The sequence below is a fragment of the Neovison vison genome, chromosome 9, assembly GCF_020171115.1.
Source record: "Neovison vison isolate M4711 chromosome 9, ASM_NN_V1, whole genome shotgun sequence".
NCBI classification, from domain to species: domain Eukaryota; kingdom Metazoa; phylum Chordata; class Mammalia; order Carnivora; family Mustelidae; genus Neogale; species Neogale vison.
In genome coordinates this window covers 5,112,458-5,131,922 of record NC_058099.1, presented here as the reverse complement: position 1 = coordinate 5,131,922, position 19,465 = coordinate 5,112,458, and the positions used below count along the sequence as shown (strand labels likewise).

General features: G+C 56.8%; 1 protein-coding gene across 1 annotated transcript in view; it reads left to right on the top strand.

Moving 5' to 3' along the window:
- Nucleotides 1–1,965: 1,965 nt before the first annotated feature.
- LAMC3 (laminin subunit gamma 3) overlaps nt 1,966–19,465 on the top strand; it is a 54,205-nt gene continuing 36,705 nt past the window's right edge. Inside the window, exons 1-3 of the mRNA XM_044264672.1 lie at nt 1,966–2,338; nt 14,994–15,298; nt 19,289–19,419. Coding sequence (XP_044120607.1) covers nt 1,966–2,338; nt 14,994–15,298; nt 19,289–19,419 — 809 coding nt within the window. The remainder of the gene's footprint in view (nt 2,339–14,993; nt 15,299–19,288; nt 19,420–19,465) is intronic.

The window sequence follows — 19,465 nt, the reverse complement described above, 5'->3', positions numbered from 1 at the left end:
AGGTCACTGAACACCCAGCTGGCACCTCTCGAAGGAGCCATCAGCTCCTGCCCACTCCCTGTCAGATCAGGCTTTCCCAGGCGTGTTGTTCCTGCTCACCCCACAAACATTCCCTGAACCACACTCAGCGCAGGCTCTGGGGATGCCAGGGTGAGCCACACGAAGTCCCTGTCCCCACGAACCGTCTGCAAGCTGAAGCCCCAGCTCATCCCCGAGGTGCCCCCTACCCCCCACTTCATGCTCCAGTCTCCCCCGTGACCAATCCCCCACCCTGAGCTGCAAACACATGACACTCTTGCCCTCCCCAGTCACCCCTGAGCCTTTGCACCTGCTGGGCCTCCTCCCCTTCCCTATACTGATCCTTTACAGCTCTGTCTACATGTCACCTCTTCTGGAAAGCACTCTCCAACTCTAGGCAGAGCTAGCCATCACCGACCCACACCCACCCCCAAGCCCCAAGACGTTCATGGACATCTGGGCATAGAGAGGCACTGGGAGGGAGGTGTCTAACTCTTCTCTGGGTCCCTGCTCCAGCACAGTGCTGGGGGCACCGTGGGCAGCAGCGTGGTTTGCTGAGGAACAGATGACTGTAAACACGAGGCCACACCTGTCTTATGAACCAGGTGAGAACAAGCTTTGGAACATCGTCACGGCCTGTTTCCCAGGGCGTGCATGATCTCCCTCTCCAACCAGATGGAGAGCTCCCAAGGGGTAGGCTCTTGTCTTCACTACAGTGACAGCAATTTTCCACACACTCATTCCACGTTGGGCTCTGGGCCAAGCCCTTGGCAGGTGCTTAGCTATTTCCAACAGGAAGGATTGAATGCAGGGAATGACGTGCTCATGGATGGCTGGAAGGACTGGAAGGGCTTGAGAGCTAGGACACTGCAGAACTGACCTACCTGGGAAGCTGCCACCACAGGAGCCTCTGGGAGCTCGCCCTCTAAGTGCAAATCTGGGGGCCGGAAATAGGAATTGAGACCCCACTGCTGCCACCACTGCCCACAGAGGACTCTCCGCCCCTGCAGAGTGGGATATTGGAAGCACCCTGCTGCCGGAACCGTCCTCCTCTGTGACCCCGCTGGCCACCAGAAGGGCAGAAGATGGCTCCCCGCCCACTTCTGCTCTCCAAACCGCAGGCAAGGACCTCCAGCTGGCAGGACCTAGTTTGCATCTGGGACCCTAGCTGCAGAGGCCAGAGCTGAAAAACAGTGCTTCGCATTTCAGACCATTTATTTCCATTTTCCTTAGCGTTTTCTGGAAGGGCTGCTAGATTTCCAGTGTTTCCCCTGGCATCTATTGATCTAAGCATATGGCTTTTCCCTCTTGATTTACTAATTTTAGGAAATGGAGAGTAAATAAAAGGGGAGAGCGATAAGGGGTAGGCCAGGAAGGCCTCTCTGAGGGGACACTGTGACGAGACCAGGTACCCTTGGTCACAAATATCTCAGGCAGAAGTGACCAGTGGGAGGACTGTTCAGAGGTCATGGGGAGGCCGAAAGGCGAGGAGCCATCCCACGAATCTGCCTTGGGTGACTTTGCTGCCATGGGAAGAACTAGGCAGAAAGACCCTCTCTCTTAGGCCTTGGCAAGACCCCGGCGAGCCGTTCCCACCTTCTGAGCAGCCACCGACACCGCACAGAGTGCAAATGACCCCGCGTCGTGACCAGTCCCATTTCACAGATGAGGACGCTGAGGCTCCTGGCGGCGGGCTCTGGCCGCAGGGCCCCTGGGCAGCTGGGGCACTCCCGGGCACGTCCAGCAGGTGGGGGTGAGCGCCCAGGGACCGCGCGGCCGCGAGGTGGGGGCCCCGCACCGCCCCTCGCCCCGCCCCGGGCCCCGCCCCGCCCCGGGCCCGGCCCCGCCCCCCGGAGGAGGGGCGGAGGGAGGCGGGTGGGCGCCCACCGCGGCGCAGCCGGCCGGGGCAGAGCGGGGCGCGCGCGCGGGCGTCGGTGCCCGGGGGCCATGGCGGCGGCGGGGCTCCTGCTGGGTCTGGCGCTGCTGGCGCCGCGGGCGGCCGGCGCGGGCATGGGCGCGTGCTACGACGACGCGGGGCGGCCGCAGCGCTGCCTGCCGGTGTTCGAGAACGCGGCGTTCGGCCGGCGCGCCGAGGCCTCGCACACGTGCGGCCGCCCGCCCGAGGACTTCTGCCCGCACGTGGGCGCGCCGGGCGCGGGGGCGCAGTGCCAGCGCTGCGACGCCGCCGACCCCCGGCGCCGCCACGACGCCGCCTACCTCACCGACTTCCACAGCCAGGACGACAGCACCTGGTGGCAGAGCCCGTCCATGGCCTTCGGCGTGCAGTACCCCACCTCGGTCAACATCACCCTCCGCCTGGGTAAGCGCCGCCGCGTCCCGGGACCGCAGCCCGTCGGGGGTCCCGCGCGCCCCGGCCTGGCGGCAGACTCGACGCGGCCCGTGCCCGCCGCCCGCCTTCCCGGGTAACGGGAAGGGAGGACGGGTGGGTGGCCCCGTGGGGGCTGGCAGGGGCGGGAAGCCTCCCCGGAGCCCTTTACAGAGCAGTGGGTCTGGATTGAGGGCCGTGCGCTGCAAAGGGGTTGCTGCCTCCTAGACTCAGAGCCTTGTGGGGGACAAGGGGGGACTCACCCAGGGGTGCACTAGTCTGCCCTCTGGGGCAGGAGCTCTTAATCGTGGGGGCTCTGGGGGCTCATGAATCCTTGGGGCTGTGTGCAGTGCTGGGTGTGTTCTTGGGGCTAGGAGACAAGGCTTCACCTCCGGAAAGGCTTAGCCCCTGAGCAGGAGCGAAGCTTGATGTTGGGTGACTGGGCTTGAGGGCCAGGCCATCCTGCGCCTCCCGCCCCTCCCTTCCCTCTGCACCTCAGACCCCTGGGCTCAGCATCTGGAGTCTGGACCCAGCCCTTCACTCCCATTTGTAAATGGGAGTATCCCCTTCCCCTTCGAGTCCAGCCCAGTCCAGTACTCCCTGGGCCCCAAGACGTGCCAGGCCCTGAACTCCATCCATATCTTATCTATTGCCTGCAGCCCTTTTGGGGGGGGAGGTCCACCCGTTTGCACTCCCTTGTCTGTGGGTTTGAAATCTCCCCAAACTTTGAAAATTCAAGTGTTTTTGTAATTCGTTTTGGCTGCTAAATCCGACCCAAGGCTATTTATAGACCTTGTTTATCCTAGTTAGAATGAATATTCATACGTTTTTGCTACTGAAATCTCATTTAAGTACAGCCTGGGGGGGAGCAAACCCAGCTGGGGGTGTTCACACAAGCCGTGGTATAAGGACTACATCATCTCTCTAAACCCTAAAAAATTCTGAATTCCAAAACACATCCACAGCTAAGCAGTTTGGGTTAGGGGTTATGGGACCATATCCCCAATTTTCAGATGAGAAAATTGAGGCTCAGAGAGGTTAAGTGTCTTGCCCAAAGGCACACAGCTGCTAAATGACTGGAAAGAAGCAATCATGGATATCCAAGGTTGAGCATAAATTCCTTTACACGAGCTCCACCCAGCCATGGAATCGGCTCTTCCAACCCTGGGTGACAGCGGTTCAGGGAGGACTGGGAGATGACATTGAAGTGAGGTGGGGGTGGGGACACTGGGCCCCTCAGCAGAGCAGGCCAGTAGTGGGCTGTCACCCCCAAGCAGAGCAGCTCCGCCCGGGCTTTTGTCACTGTCACTGGCTTGTCTGGACTGCTAGATGGGGCGGGGTCTCTGCCCAGCGGGTGACAGGAAACCAGCGTGGGGAGGGAGTCTGGGGGAGCTGGCTGGACAGGGCTGGCAGAACCCCAAGACCACTGGGGAAGGAATCTGGGACAGGGTGGGGGCTGTGGGGGAAGACGCTGTTCCATGACAGAGGGTGGGGGCCTGGCTGGTGTGTTGCCTGTGTCAGTGGAGCCAGGGGTGGGCAAGAGGCTCTGTCCCGGCTCAGACAAAGTGGGGGGGCAGGAAGCATGGTGGGATGGGGTTCGGGGGCAGCTCCCCTTAGCTGAGCGTTCGCAAGCGGGGCCCTGTGCCTGGCCGGGTGACCTTGCTGAGCTCTGCCTGGGACCCTTAGCCACAGGGAACTTCACGCTCACACCCACACACATCTACTCACACTTACACGCTCCGCCACACTCAGCCACACTCACATGCATCTATCACACTGCTGCTATCTACGTCTGCTCATCCACACACATCTGTGCACCCTCATATGCTTGTCTGTACACATCGGCTCACACTCATGCTCAGCCACACACATCTGTTCACACTCACTCACCTGCACACAACTATGCACACTCGTATGCTCACTCACACGCTTACCCACATACATGTAGTCACACTCACACATGCACACACATTCACGTTCATCAATTCGCACTCGTGCTCACCCACACACTTATCCATACTCACACACATCTCACACTCATACACTCGCGCATATCTACTCAACATTCATGTGCATACACTCCTCGACACTCACACATCCACTCCTTCACGGGCACACATTTATGCGCGTGTACTCATACTCATCCCCACACACCTACTCACACTCACATCCACTCACGTGCCCATACCCACACTCGTGTCCACACACTCACCGTCACACGTCGACTTAGACGCACACATTTACTCACCCACATGCTCACACACGTACCCGCACACTCACTCCTCCATTCACACACACATTCACTTGCATTTGCTCCGTCACACACTCCCCCTCACACTCACACACCCACACATACTCACTCGCTCATTCACTCAAACTCTCACACATGGGTATAGTCACGCTCAAACACACGCATATGCACAAACACCCACACCTCGCCCTGACCCAGTGTTCTTTCCATCACCGCGTGCGGCACCAGGCGGATAGGAGGGGCTCCAGAATGTTCACGGGTGGAGGAAGGAAGCCCCGATGAACGGATGGCAGTGTCCCCTCCTCGGTCCTGTGCATCTGGTCCCAGCCTGGGATCTCGTTGGCCTGCTCTGGGGACAGAGTGGAGTAGATATCACAAAATGAACTTAGGACGCAGGCAGGGCTCAGCCACTTGCTGGGCGAGTGCGACCGCCTCTCAGTGCCTCCGTGTCCTCCCCTGTGAAAGAGGGCGGAGACCGGCCACCTCCCCCTGGTCATCGTGCAGGCTCCATGAGCTCAGGTTGGCCACGTGCTTACAGGAGATGGGACAGTCCTTGTGTGTGGCCAAGGCCACTCTGCTGAGAACAGCTCAGGGCTGAGCTTCCCCGAGGGTGGCCTCAACCCAGGGATTAGGAAACTCTTGCCGAGCTGGCTTCCAAAAGATGTCCTGACGCTGGGTCCTCTTTCTGCACCGGGGGTCCCAGACACCCATAGCCACCCCCAACTGAGCCCATCTTGGGTTCCATTCAGCTTCGGTTTGCTCCATGCTGAGCTGTGGATTGTCTGGGGTTGTCGTCAGGGTGTTCCCAGCAGAGGCCCCTGTCCTCTCCCCCTGGTCCTCGGGGCACTTCTGCTGGCTCCTCTGCAGGTCCCCCACTCCTTGGGGCTCGTGGGAGGGGAGGATGGGTGGCTGGCTCTGGCCTGGGGCCTCTGGAAGGAGCCGGGAGAGGGGCTGGGGAGGGAGAGGCAGCTGGTCAGCCCCGGGATGGAGGTCGCTGCTTTCCCAGCCCCCTGTGATCTCGCAGACATCTGTTCCAAATCCCGGAGTCGCCAAGCTGAGCCTTCCTGTCTGGGATGAAAGGCAGCAGCGGGGTCTGGCGGCTCCTCACCCTCCACGGAGGCCCGGGGAAGCGGGCAGGCTGGGGGAGGTGCTTGGTCATCGGGAATGAGAGACACAATTCCGTGGGTTCCCACCTAGTGCTCGGAACCGCAGCCCAGCCTGAGTTCTTCTACATGCAGGGAAACTGAGGTTCTGAAAGTAAGGTCAGCTGTCCAGCGTCACGCAGCCAGTACTTAGCTCACCCAGGGGTCCCGTATGACAGTGCTTCACGTGGGAACAATCATCTGCAGAGTTAGGCTGGTCTGCGCCTTGGCTTTTGGAGAGGGTGGAGAGAAACTCCCTTCTCACTTGAACATTTCCTTGGATTTCTAAGAAGCTCCTGAAGTGACAGGAAAACCCAAGCAGGTGCGCACTGAGCCCCGAGAGGGGATAGTTGCAGGGGGAAGGCAGGTGGGCTCTTGACTGGCCCCTCCCCAGGCTCAGATCTGCCTGCCATGTGCAGGCCTTCTCTGTGCCTTTGTTCAGCTGGCTGCCCAAAGCCTGAGCTGAGCCTCGGCCCTGCTGGCCTAGGGGCACAGTCTGCCAGGAGACGGGTTAAGCCCAGGATGACGGGAATGAGGATTTATGCCCTGAGAACACACATGGTTAGCGGGCCTTCCTGAGATCTCTAGGGTAGCGGGCTGTCAAAGGAGCAAAGGATCTTTCAGGTCAAGGGGACAGCCCGGGGCCGCCAGGAGACTGGATGGCGGGAGCAGAGGGGACAAGGAGACAGGGGGGCCTGGCCTGGGTGGGGGCTGGACGTCACGAGGACCCTGCTGGCCGCTGCAGAGCCCCGAAGCCGCTAGGTCTCTAGAGCTTCGGCTGCATTGCGGCTTCCTGTCCCGTGGGCGGCCGTGTTTGCGTTGGCTGGAGCCGGGGCTGGGGGCCGCGTCCTCCTTCCTTCTCCCTGGAGGTTCTGGCAGGAACGCTGGGCTCTACACAGACCAAGGGTCAAGGCAACAGCCTTGGTGTGCGTCCACTCACAGAAGCTGCCGTTCCCTGCAGCCCCTGTGTCCAGCTGGTCCCGGCCGCCTCACCCTTGTCTGGGCTGCTCAGGACCGACCCAGGACTGACAGGAGAGAGAAATCCCAAAGCTCAGTTGAGCACCTACTGTGTGTTAGGCCCTGGGCCAGGCCTTTGGGATGCAGCTGTGGACAAGCCACTGTCTGCCCTGCTCAGCTTAGAGGCGCCCTCCTCCAGGCAGCCCCCCGGCCTTACTCCGTCACAGCAGGTCATGCTGCACTGGGGTTGAGGTTTGTTTGTGTCGAGCCCTCGCTCTGAGATGCAGAAGGAAAGCCTGTTTGCACAGCTGCGCCACAGCGCTCAGCACAGGCCCCCTGCGCAGGGGTGCTCGCTAAACGCTGGCCGTGTAATGAACAGAAGGGCAGCCAGCATTTAGCCGCGTGCCGCCTGCGTAGAATCGTCCCGAGCCCTTTGCAGGCATTTCCTCCATAAGCCCCGTTATTATGCCCATTCTGCAAGGCCGTAAAAAAGGAAAGGAAGGCGAGGCACTGCCTTCAAGTCCCTTGCCCAGTTAAACCCCCAGGAAGTTAGGTATTTTGTCCAAGGCCACAGAGCAGGTAAGTGTGACGCTGGACGTGAACCCCAGCGCGTCCCGGCCACACCCACACCACGGTCCCTCGTTGGGGACAAGGCAGCGAGTGCATGAGTGCAGGCAGGGGCGACTTCCCAGCGTTCCAGATGCATCCCCAGTGCCTAAGCTGTGGCCTTCACGGGGCTCCCCACCGTCCTCCTGGTCCTGCCCCGCTCCAGCCGCCTCACCCCTGTCCTCCCCTGCTCGCCGCCATCCCGTGCCAGCCCTGCCCACACGAGCGCTCCGCTGTGCCTACTGGAATCCTGGTCGACATTCGGGACCCCCCCAGTACCTCTCTCCCAGTCTCCCACCGGAGCCCTCGACCGGGTCATTTGACAGCCTCCTGCGTGTCAGCTGTGGGATGTCACACGGGCCTCAAAGCTCGGGTCCAAAGGTAAAGACAGCCGTAGTCACAGCAGCCAGAGCCGAAGCGATCCAGCTGTTTGCTGACCAGCGAATAACGATGCGAAACGTGGTGCTCACACCTGACGGGATGTTGCACGGCCTGGGGGAGGAGGGGGTTCTGACACCCGCTGCAACGGGGTGGGCGAGCCCAGAGGGCGTTACGCGGAGAAGGACACGTGCTGGGTGATTTCGCTGGCAGGAGGCCCCTAGAACAGCCTGCACCAGGGTGGGGAGTGGGAAGCCGCTCGCGGGGTGAGGACTCTCGGTTTGGGAAGACGAATTCTGGAGATCGGGGTGAGGACCGTGCGGCGGGGAGGGTGTGTTTACTCCCGGGGAACTGTGTACTTAAAAATAGTTTAGATGGGGGCGCCTGGGTCGCTTTGTCGGAAGAACTTGTGACCCTTGATCTTGGGGTTGAGTTTGATCCCCATGTTGGGTGTAGAGATTCCTTAAATTAAAAAAAAAAAACAAAAACAAAACTTGAGGCATCTGGCTGGGTCAATGGGTTGAGCATCCAGCTTGTGATTTTTGGCTCAGGTCTTGGTCTCAGGGTCACGAGATCGAGTCCAGCACTGGACTCCACGCTTTGCGCGGAGCCTGCTCATGGAGCCAACTCTCTCTCTCAAAAAAAAAAAAAAAAAAAAAAAAAGTAAAAAAGGTTAAGGTGGCAAATTTCGTGCGTATTTAAAAGAAAAAAGGAAAGGCATCATCTTCCCATCTCTCCACACACCAGAGCAAGAAACTTGGGTGCCTTCTGTGATTCTTCCCTCCCTTGACTTCAGCATTCACCGGATCACCAGATCACCAGATTGTTCTCTGGAATGTCCCCCTCTCCATCATTTTCACTCGGCCCCTCAGCTGTTCCCTGATTTATTGTAGTGGCCCTGAATGCCCAGCCACCTCCCTTTGCAAACGTGTAGTTTGTACATTTCAGCCACATCTCGGATCAGACCTCAGCATCCTTCTTAACACAAAGCCCTAGGCAATAATCAATCAGATGAAACCGTTCGCTCTTCGCAGGCTAGACAACACGCTTGACAATCCTGATCCATATGTAGGGTGTAGACTCTTGGTGCAAAGATGAGAGGACTGTGGCGGGCCCAGCCCTCCGTCTGCCGGGCTCTCATGGTGCCTGGCGTTGCACTCATGGGAATTCCCCAGCTCCTCGCAGGACCCGCTGTGCCCTAAACTGCCAAGAGCTGGGGTGGGAGAGGAAGACGGGAACAGTGAAGGACCGTGATAGGGCCAAGTGATTACCCCATAGGCCGGGAGCAGCTCTCCCCACCTGGTTCTCATGCCCCAGTGGGCAGGGCAGCTTCACCCACACATTCCCAGCTCAGCTCCCCACCCTGCCCCCCCCAGCCCCACCCCGGGCCATTGCTGCCCAGATGGCTCCGATTAGAGAGCTTTGTTTTGTTTCCACTTTCCCAAAATAAGCCTCTCTGTCCCGAACTCATTCTGCTTGGTCAGTGCCGGATGTGCGCTGGCTTGGTTTTATGACTGCCCTGGTGTCATCTCTGATGGGCTTTCTGTCCCAGCTGGCTGGAGAGGACATGCTTGGTGCTCCTGGTGCGGGTCTGCGTGGCCTCCGCAGTCTTTGTGGGTACCAGCATCCCCTTCCTGGGCAGCCCCTTGTCTCTGGGCACCCACAGATTCCTAGACAGAGGGTAGCCTCGTTCAGGGCAGTGACTTTGGGGGCAGATGAGCCTGCCATCAAGCAGAGACCCAGCTGTTTACTGCATGATGTTGGGTGAGTCCCTATCTCTTACCCCAGCCTCGGGCCTCTTGTTGTTAAAACAGGCAGAGCGATTTAATTGTTGGGGGATATATGGTATAAATAAAGCACTTAGCATGGTGCTTGGCACATAGTAGGTACTCACTAAATACCACCTCTTGTAGAAGAAACACATTCAGAGGTCGTGGCTTGCAGTGTCAGCGGCACTGTGAGACCTGCCTGTCTCAGCTCGCTCACTGGGTTATAAATTCCTTGAAGGCACAGATCATGCTTCGTCTTTACTTGCTCATATGGCAAGCACTTATTGAGTACCTACTGTGTGGGGGCACTGCTTGGCTCTAAGGAGTCCCATGCCCTGTTCCAAGAGGGTCACGGACTAGTGGGAGAGAGGGGTAAGGTCCTTCCAGAACTAGATGAAGAAGCCCAGGGAAACTGGGAGCTCTGACGAGGTACGCAGAGGTAGGGGTGAGTAGTCGTCACCCAGGAAAGGTGAGAAGAAGGTCATTCCTCCCTGGGCTGAGGCTGAGGCATGTGGTCAGTTGGCTAAGCCAGAGAGATACATAGAAGACAGGTTAGGAGAACAGGGAACAGCATTCAGACAGAGGGAACAGCATATTGGGCTGAGATCTATGCACTCCCAAGCAGTATCGTCCCCAGTTAACAACGGGGGATGACATTTTGGCTCATTTTTTCTGGCAGAAACACACCTGTTTTAATCACCCTGAAGCCTCATCATCGCCTGGTGCTTGCGAGGGTATGGGTTGAGGCTGCAAATTTAATTCTTGTCCACTGCTTAGAAGATCTGGGGCTGCTTCCTTCCTCAGCCTTTGGGTTGCCTTTGGCAGAAACCTTTTCATCACAAAGCTGGGATTAAGTTGTTTTCTTGGCCCATCTAATTAACTCTTATAACAGAAAGTCCCTGCCGAGTCTCTGTGATGTTCCCGTGTCTTCTCTCACCTCCTGGTTTGGCAAGGAAGAGGAAAAGCCGTGATGTCTCCTAGTGCGTGATGTTGCTTCTTTGCATGAAATCCCAGTGACTGCCTTTTTCCGATCACGCTTCTAGCTGCCAGCTACCTTTTAAGTGGCTCCAAGCTCCCCGCCCGCGAGGTGTCTGGCTGCTCGTTGTTTACGGAGGCGTCTGGGCCGTGGGACCCACAGCTGCCTCCACCCAGCGTGCTCTCGAGAACGCACATCTGGGGTGAGTCCCACCCCGGTTCCAAAGCCCGGACCTCGGAACACGAGCGACCACGGGCTGCCCCCCAGACACTGACTCAGTTTCCGACACATGCTTTCTTGTCGGGGGCTTGGCGTTCTGGTGCCAAGCTGAGCTGCAACGGAACTTTGAAAAACATCTGAAACAGAGCATGGCAAGGCGGTTGCTTTTCCAAAAAAAAAAAAATTTTTTTTTTAAATGTGTTTTCTCCAGTTTTTAAATTAGAACAAGCTTTGTGAGAGAAAATTAGGAGAACGGAGAACAGTTGAAAAGGAAGAAATGTCACTCACAGCCCTCTGCCCGGAGGGCAGCCGCGCCGACTCCTTTGCTGCCTGTCCTTTGGGGATTTTCAAATTATAATCTGACGATTCTGACCATATGATCTTGTGTCTTTCTCTTCACCATTCTGGCTGACGCTTTGCCCGTGTGTTCCCGGCTCACTGCTGGCTGTTTCTGTGGCCTCAATCATCCCGTGAATTTATACTGTTGATTGGACTCTGAGGGTTCCCATTTTTCGCCCATTCTAAAAAACGCCCAGATGCTGGTTTTCACGCATGTAGGCTCCTTCCCTTGTTTGAATGCCCAGAAATGGGGTGATTTTACTGAAGGCAAGGGATCCTTCCTTGGCTCTTCAATCGTGCCACCAACCTGCCTTCCCAAAGGGCCGATGCACACAGATAGGGTCCCCGGTTTTTCTTTCCTTGCGTGAAATACACATAAGGTAGAACTTGACCGTCTTAACCGTTTGTGTCGTCATGTGACCGTCACCCACCTACCCACAGGGCTTTTCCCTCTTAAACTGAAGCTCTGTTCCTATTAAACACTGACTCCCCGGCCCCCCTCCCTCAGCTCCTGGCCCCGCCAGCTCACCTCCCCATCGTGCGAGCTCGGTGACCCTAACAAGTGTCTGTAAGTGAGATCATGGTATTTGTGTTTCGGTGACTGGCTTAGTTCACGCCACATAATGTCCCCAGGGTCCATCTCTGTTGTAATGTGTGTCCAGATTTCCTTCTTTTTCTGAATACTGTTGGGCTGAATACTATTCCGTGTTACAGATAGGCCACAGTTTGTCCATCATCCGTTGATGGCCACGTGGGTTTGCTTTCTGCCTTCCTGGTGTTGTGAAGACTTCCTCTGTGAACACGGCGGTACAGATAACTGCGAAGTCATGCTTTCATGTCTTCGGGGTATATACCCAAATTCCAGGATTGTGGGGTCCTCCCTTTTTTGACTTTTCGAGGAAATGCCAAACATTTTCATGGCGAATGCACCATTTTACGGTCCCACAAACCATGCACAAGGTTTTCATTTTTCCACGTCCTTGCCAACACTTGTTAATAGTTGGTTTTTGCCTTGAATCATGGCCATCCTAATGGTGGTGAGGGGTCCAATTTTTATTTTCTTTATTTTTATTTTTTAAAGATTTTATTCATTTATTTGACACACAGAGATCACTAGTAGGCAGAGCGGCAGGCAGAGAAAGAGAGGGAAGCAGACTCCCCGCTGAGCAGAGAGCCCGGTGTGGGGCTCGATCCCAGGACGCTGAGATCATGACCTGAGCCGAAGGCAGAGGCTTAACTCACTGAGCCACCCAGTTGCCCAAAGGTCCAATTTTTAAATACAGATAAAATAACTTTGTGGAGTTGTAATTCGCTGTACAGTCCACCCATATATTTTTTTAAGATTTTATTTGAGAGAGAGTGAGGGAGGGCGAGAGAGAGAGCATGAGCAGGGGGAGAGAGGGAGAAGCATACTCCGTGCTGAGCATGGAGCCTGATATGGGGCTTGATTCCAGGATCCCGGGATCATGACCTGAGCCGAAGGCAGAGGCTTTAACCCAGAGCCACCCAGATGCCCCCCAATCCACCCATTTAAAGTCAAGGTGGGTTTTAGTCTGTTCGTAGAGTTGTATGCCCACCCCCGCTGTCGCCTTTGGGACATTTCATCACCCCCTAAAGAAACCCTGTACCCCTTAGCAGCACCCCTGAGTCTCCGCTTCTCCCTAAGACCCTGACAACCACTCACCTACCCTCCGTCTCAACATCCAGGATAAGTGGAATCATACAATGTGTAGTCTTTTGTGATTAGCCTCTTCTGTTTATGATACTGTTTTCCGGGCATATCCACGAGGTGGTGTATATCAGAACGCCCTTCCTGGGGCATCTGGGTGGCTCAGTGGGTTAAGCCTCTACCTTCGGCTCAGGTCATGATCTCAGGGTCCTGGGATCGAGCCCCACATTGGGCTCTCTGCTCGGTGGGGAGCCTGCTTCCTCCTCTCTCTCTGCCTGCCTCTCTGCCTACTTGTGTCTCTCTCTGTCAAATAAATAAATAAAATCTTAAAAAAAAAAAGAATGCCCTTTTTATCACTGTTCTGTTGTATGACGTACCAAATTAATTTATTAATTCGCGGGTCAGATGGCCAACATTTGAGTTGCTTCCACTCTTGGGATATCACGCATGATGCTGCCGCGAGCATCCACGTGCATTTGCAGGGACACGTGTTTCACCTTCACTGGGGCACAGGCTCGGGGCTGGAGCCGCTGTGTCACACGGTGTGCCGTGTCGGCCTCTCGAGGAACCACCCGGCTGTTCTCCAGCGGCAGGGCGGGAGGGCTGCAACTTCTCCACATCCTCACCAGCACTTACTTTTATGTCTTTTTGGTTGTACACGGCTTAGGGGAGAGAAGTGGTGTCCCCTGTGGTTCAGGTTTGCGTCTCCTGCTAGCTGACGGTGTTGGGCATCTCCTCGTGGGCTTCTGGGCCACTTGCGTATCTTCTTCGGAGAGACGTCCGTTTAGATCCTTGACCTGTTTTTTTTTTTTTTTTTAAGATTTTATTTTTATTTATTTATTTGTCAGAGAGAGAGAGGGGGAGAGGGAGAGCGAGCACAGGCAGGTAGACAGGCAGGCAGAGGCAGAGGGAGAAGCAGGCTCCCTGATGAGCAAGGGCCCGATGTGGGACTTGATCCCAGGATGCTGGGATCATGACCTGAGCCAAAGGCAGATGCTTAACCCACTGAGCCACCCAGGCGCCCCGACAATAGTGTGTTTAGAAACACATAATTTTTTACTTCAGTGAGGTCCAGTGTGTCCGTTTTTGCTTCTGTCACATGTGCTTTGGGGGTCACATGTAGGAAGGCTTTTCCGGCCCAGGTCACAAAGACCTGCTTCGGTGTTTCCTTCTGAGTTTTACGGTGTTAGTGCTTCCGTAGGACTGAGATGTTTAATCAGAGGACTGAAGTGGGTAAGAAAGACTGTGGCTGGGGACCCCGGGGCTGGGTCTTCTGTTCTTGGGCTGCTCGCTGAGGCCCCCTTAAGGCCGATGAAGATGTAGGGACCCTCTCTTCCCAGCCCGCTCTGCCCCCCACCCACAGTCCTCCTGCCCATCTGGGCCTCTAGCACAGCTCTGCCTCATTGTCAGGTTCGGGATAGTTGTGGTTCTCCCAGGACGTGATGGAGGGAGCTGGGCGGAGAGGAGGGCCGGGCAGGGTCCACTGCCACACCATATTGGTGTGGCAGTGTGAGAAAGGGGAGTGGGGCTAAAGCTGATGGAGGAGGTGGACTCCGGAAGGGGACGAGCCCCGGGGCCGAGGAGCAACCCAGGAGCGTGACCCAGGAGGCTGGGCTGCATGGAGGCCTAGGGGGATGGCCAGTGGTCCAGGAGGTAAGGCAAGGCCGGGCCCCGGGCTGTGGCTGAGGAGGGCTATTGGTGAGGTTGCTTCACAGCAGCTCAGAGAAGCTGAATTGCAGTGGCCTGAGCGCCAAGCTGGGAGGAGAGGCTGTGGGGCCAAGCAGAGGCAGAATTCCCTTGAGAGATTTGGACCAAGAGAGAAGTTAAATGGACCCCAGAAGACTAGAGAGTCCTGGAAGGGTTGCATTTGGGTTTGGGGGAGTTGAAACGGGGTTTCTCCAGACTCCCAAGAGTCTGAAGTCACTGGGGAGGAATGAGCCTAAAGACACAGGTGGAACGGTTGGCTTTGCTGGGGGTTAGTAAAAGAAATAACTTTCTAATGGTAAAGAAGGCTTCTTCAGGATGTAGCAACATCTGGTTGCTAGAGATATCTTGAGCAAAAAGGGTTGGCTGTCTGTCAGGGGTGTTACCATTCAGATTCCGGTGCATGGAGGCAAGTTGGCCTCGGTCAGGGAGGGCAGGACGTCCGCCAGTATCGTTCTGTCTGCCTGGTTCCGTCGCCCCAACAGGCATCGCTAATCGATCATGGCACGCGGCGCACAGCGCTCCAGACAGCCTCTAATGACCCACCCAAGAGAGTTTACACAACGTTGCCATTCCCTGCACCAGGACTTTGACTCTCCCTTCCCTTCTGTAAAATGGGTCCGTGTCTTCCTGCTGCAGGGAAGGCTTACGAGATCACCTACGTGAGGCTGAAGTTCCACACCAGTCGCCCTGAGAGCTTTGCCATCTACAAGCGCACCCAGGCTGGCGGCCCGTGGGAGCCCTACCAGTACTACAGTGCCTCCTGCCAGAAGACCTACGGCAGGCCCGAGGGCCAGTACCTGCGCCCCGGGGAGGACGAGCGCGTGGCCTTCTGCACCTCCGAGTTCAGTGACATCTCCCCGCTGAGCGGCGGCAACGTGGCCTTCTCCACGCTGGAGGGCCGGCCTAGTGCTTACAACTTCGAGGAGAGCCCCGTGTTGCAGGTCAGAGAGGAGCCAGGCTTGGCGGGTCGGGACAGGGCTGCAGGGGGGGTCCCCGGGCCTGGGGGAGCACAGAAAATTTGTGAGTGGAAGGACACGGGGCCCTATGGGATCCCACAGTTTTCAGATCTTAAACAACCGAAGTCTTTTGTGGTGTCTACACGTGTTGTGGGCGCCGCCAGTGAGATAGATGGAGGACAGCCTGCTCAGCCAAGCAGGAGTGTCCCTTCCCCTGCCTGCTGTGGTGGAGCCCTGTGGCTCCTTGGAGCCTGGCGACAGCCACCAACTCAGCTGACCCTTCCTTATGTGGGTGGGGACCCTGAGGCCTGGACTGGAGAAGGGGTTTGCCAGGGGCACGCATTGGTTGGTGAAAGGCCCAGACCAGAACCTGAGTGTCCTGACTCTTCACTGGTGCTCTTTCTAGAACTTTCTAGCACAACCCCCAAGGCCTTGCTTCTTTTCTCTGTGAACCGACAATGTTTTCCGCCCCATGTGTCCCCAAGGGCTGTTACGAGGATAACATGGGAAACATGAAAAGAGCTTGAGTTTGAGAATCGTAGATTCCTGGTTCTTTGCTGTAAGTCGGTGCTTTCTAGAACATTCTGCAGTAAGAGATGTGGCCTCTAGCTGCACCGTCCAGGATGGTCACCACTAACCACGTGTCTACAGAGCACCAGAAATGAGACAAGCATGACCAAGGAAGTGAATTTTTTAAGTCTTATTTTAATGAATTTTAATTTAAATTGCTTGGTGGGGACAGACAGTTATAAAGTGGTAGGCACGGTGCTTGGCATGTAAGAGATGCTGAATCACTCTTCAAAGGGAAGAGCTCCCGTGGCTTGCCCGTCTTGTCCTCGTGGCCAAGAATAGCTGGCCTGTAACTGTGTCCATTCACACGTCCCGCTGTCCAGCCCACCTGGGTCTGCTCGGGTTTATGGCCTTACCAGTATTGGTCCCTACGCACATCCACATTCCTGAGTGTCGGTGACATTTCCCCTACAGACGCGGTGCTCTGCTCGATGTTTCTGAGCCCTGGACAGCCCTCTAGTGCATTTCCCTGGGTCTCCTGTGCTGAGAAAGTCTGCCCCACCTTCCCTCGACAGGCTCAGAGCATTGCTGGTCAGACATAACCCGGCGCCAGGGATGGAATTCCTGCTTATCTCTAGAGGGAACATTTAGGCCCAGAAAGAAATCGTGTCCCTGCCGTGGCTGCCCAGCACAGGAGCACATGGAATCAGCTGATTTGGGGTCCCCAATACTAGCCTCAGGTTCAGTGATTATCTTGAAGGACTCAGAATAAGACAGCCATGAAACTCCCAGAGACAAGAGGGGCCAGGTGTGGGGCTTCCCCTTGTCCTCTTCCAGTGGAGTTGTGGGGATGGCATTTATTTCTCCCAACAGCGATGTGACAGTATGCAGGGTATGTCCCCCTGGGAGGCTCCCCTGTACCTAGGAGCCGGTCACATAGACGGCTGATGGCCTGCACAGCTGACCTTAACCTTCAGCTCCGGCAGAGGGCAAACTGATCCTACGTGGCCCAAGGTACCCGCATCTACCAGTTGTTAGCATAGACTGTCTAGAATGGCCCGAGATGACAGGTGAACAAAGGCACTCTTCTTTTTTTTAAATACGATTTTTATTTATTTATTTGGCAGAGAGACACAGCGAGAGAGGGAACACAAGCAGGGGGAACAGGAGAGGGAGAAGCACGCTTCCCTCAGAGCAGGGAGCCCGAGATAGAGCTTGATCCCAAGATACTTAACGACTGAGCCCCCAGGCTCCCCGAACAAAGGCACTCTTACCAAACAGGGCATTCTTAGGGCTTGGAAGTGACCTCCCAGGAGTGGGGGCAAAGGTCAGACCCTGAGCCAAGGCTAACCCTTCAGGGTACAGGGTCACATTTCCAGGTGCCGGGGGCTCTCTTTGTCTCATTAAAAATGTTCCCATGTCATCACTGTGATTCTGTTTAAAATGACAATTCCTTCTCCATGGGGCTCCAAGCTCTGTAGATTACCGATTATTAGCCATGGTCATCAGAAGACAAGCAGAGGGCCAGGCAGGGTTCCTCAGTCTGGGCCATCACTCCAGGGTAGAGGCTAAGGCTGAGACCTGCCCATGACTTGTCTCCTATGGGCTGGACATTGTCCTCGACAGAGAGACAACCTCTTCAGAAATGCTCCCCCAACCTGGCCCCCTGATCCTAGGCGGACCCCAAGGTCAGAGAAGGACGATGAAAGGCAAGCCCACCTTGCCCTTCTATCCTCCCTTCTGGGCACATCTGGAACGGGTGCTTCCTCTGAGGACTTGGAGTGTTTCAGGGGGGGCAGATAACGGAGGAGTCCACGTGCCTGCGGGGTCTTGGGTCCCTCTGTTCCCCATGCGGGTCCGAGAACCCTGGGGAGGTCAGCTTGCCAAGGCAGAATCAGGCCACCAGAACCGAGTGGCCACCTGAGCATCCCCCCGCGGGGTGCCGGCTGGAGCCGAAGGTCCCCGCCCCTGCCTCTAACGCCACATCTGACCCCAGGGGCTGGCCAAGATCCACCCGAGAGCCCTGTTGTGGTTTCAGCTGGCGCCATTACAGACCGCACAGGCCCATTGTACCTTGGAGCTCGGTTTGCCCTAAAATGACCTTTACGGCATCAGGGAGAGCCCCATAACGATTTGGGCTGAGGGAACAAATTCCCCTTCTCTCTCCCAGCCTGTGACCCCATGCACGCTGGGCTCCCCTGCCCCAGACGCTAGCTCTCTGCTTGGGGACCTGATGGACCTGATGGCCTCAGCAGGGCTTGGGCATTGGCTAGAAATGCAGAACCTTGGGCCCTGCCCCTGACCTCAGCTTCAGAGGCTGTTTTAACCAGATCCCTGCAGGCACACTGACATTTGCGAGGCGATTTTCAGAGTGACAGGACTTAGAGATTCTGCTCAGTGCAGAGGTTCCCACTGAAGGTTTTCTGGTGCCGGACCCTCCCTCCCCAACAGAAACCTCCTCGGGCAGAGGCCCCGGGTCTCAGGCAGCGGGCCGGTGAGCTGCCGAGCTCAGAGGGAGCAGCCGAGACCCGCTTGCCTTGTCATGCTGGGGCCCGAAGACAGACTTTGCCAGAAGTTCATTTCTGCCCTGATGGGCCTGATTGCTAAACCAGGAGCTCCTGGGCTGAATTAAAATGCTGATTAAAATTCAGCCGGAGCTGCCTCTGTGTACCTCTGATTATAACAGCAGGCGGATGAAAATGTCAGCCTTCACGTGGGCTCTCCCCTACCTCCCCGCCAGGATCTTCCAGGGGGAAGGTGTCATTCAGCGATCAGCAAGTATTTACTGAGCACCTGCTACGTGCCGGGCAGAACCTGGGGGCTGGGGAAGCTGTGAGAACATGGGGCCCCAAATCCCCACTCTTGTAGGGACAGATGTCTCCTGGGGCAGGTGCCTGGCTGTGGGAGCCTGAGCATATGAGAAGCCTAGAAACTAGGACCCGCCCCGCAGCAGGCCCGGCTGAGAGGGGGGAGAAGGGCACTGGGACATGTTCTCCTTCTGCTCACATCGAGGATGGGACTAGTTAAGGGCACGACACGTGATGGGATGGGTGGCTTCAGCCCTGCCCCCCAGCACCTCGCCCCCTTCCTGAGCATGTCCCTGCCCCACGCCCCACTGCTGACACGGGCCGTCCTCCTCCAAACACCCCTGTGGGGTTGGCACGACTCCTTGTCCCATATTACAGATGGGGGAGGGGAGCCTTTGAGACATCGAGGAAGTCCCCAGAGTTGCACAGCCAGTAGGTGGCCTGGCCCCACACGGGTGTGCTCCCAGACCATAGGCTCCTTTTTTTTGCCCCGTTCTTGGGATCTGCCTAAGCTTGGCTTGTCCCTGGGTCCCAGGAGACCCCCCAGGGCAGCGAGCCAGACCTCCAGGCAGAACAGGGGAAGAGCGAGTACTCAGGAGCCTGCTGATGCCTTCCCCCCTCCCCCCTTTGCCCTCACCTCCCACGGCTCCCCCCCCAGGAGTGGGTCACCAGCTCCGAGCTCCTCATCTCCCTGGACCGGCTCAACACGTTTGGGGACGACATCTTCAAGGATCCCAAGGTGCTGCGGTCCTACTACTATGCCGTGTCCGACTTCTCCGTGGGCGGCAGGTGGGTGGCACGCAGGACTTTGCAGCCCGGGACCCCAGACCCCCGG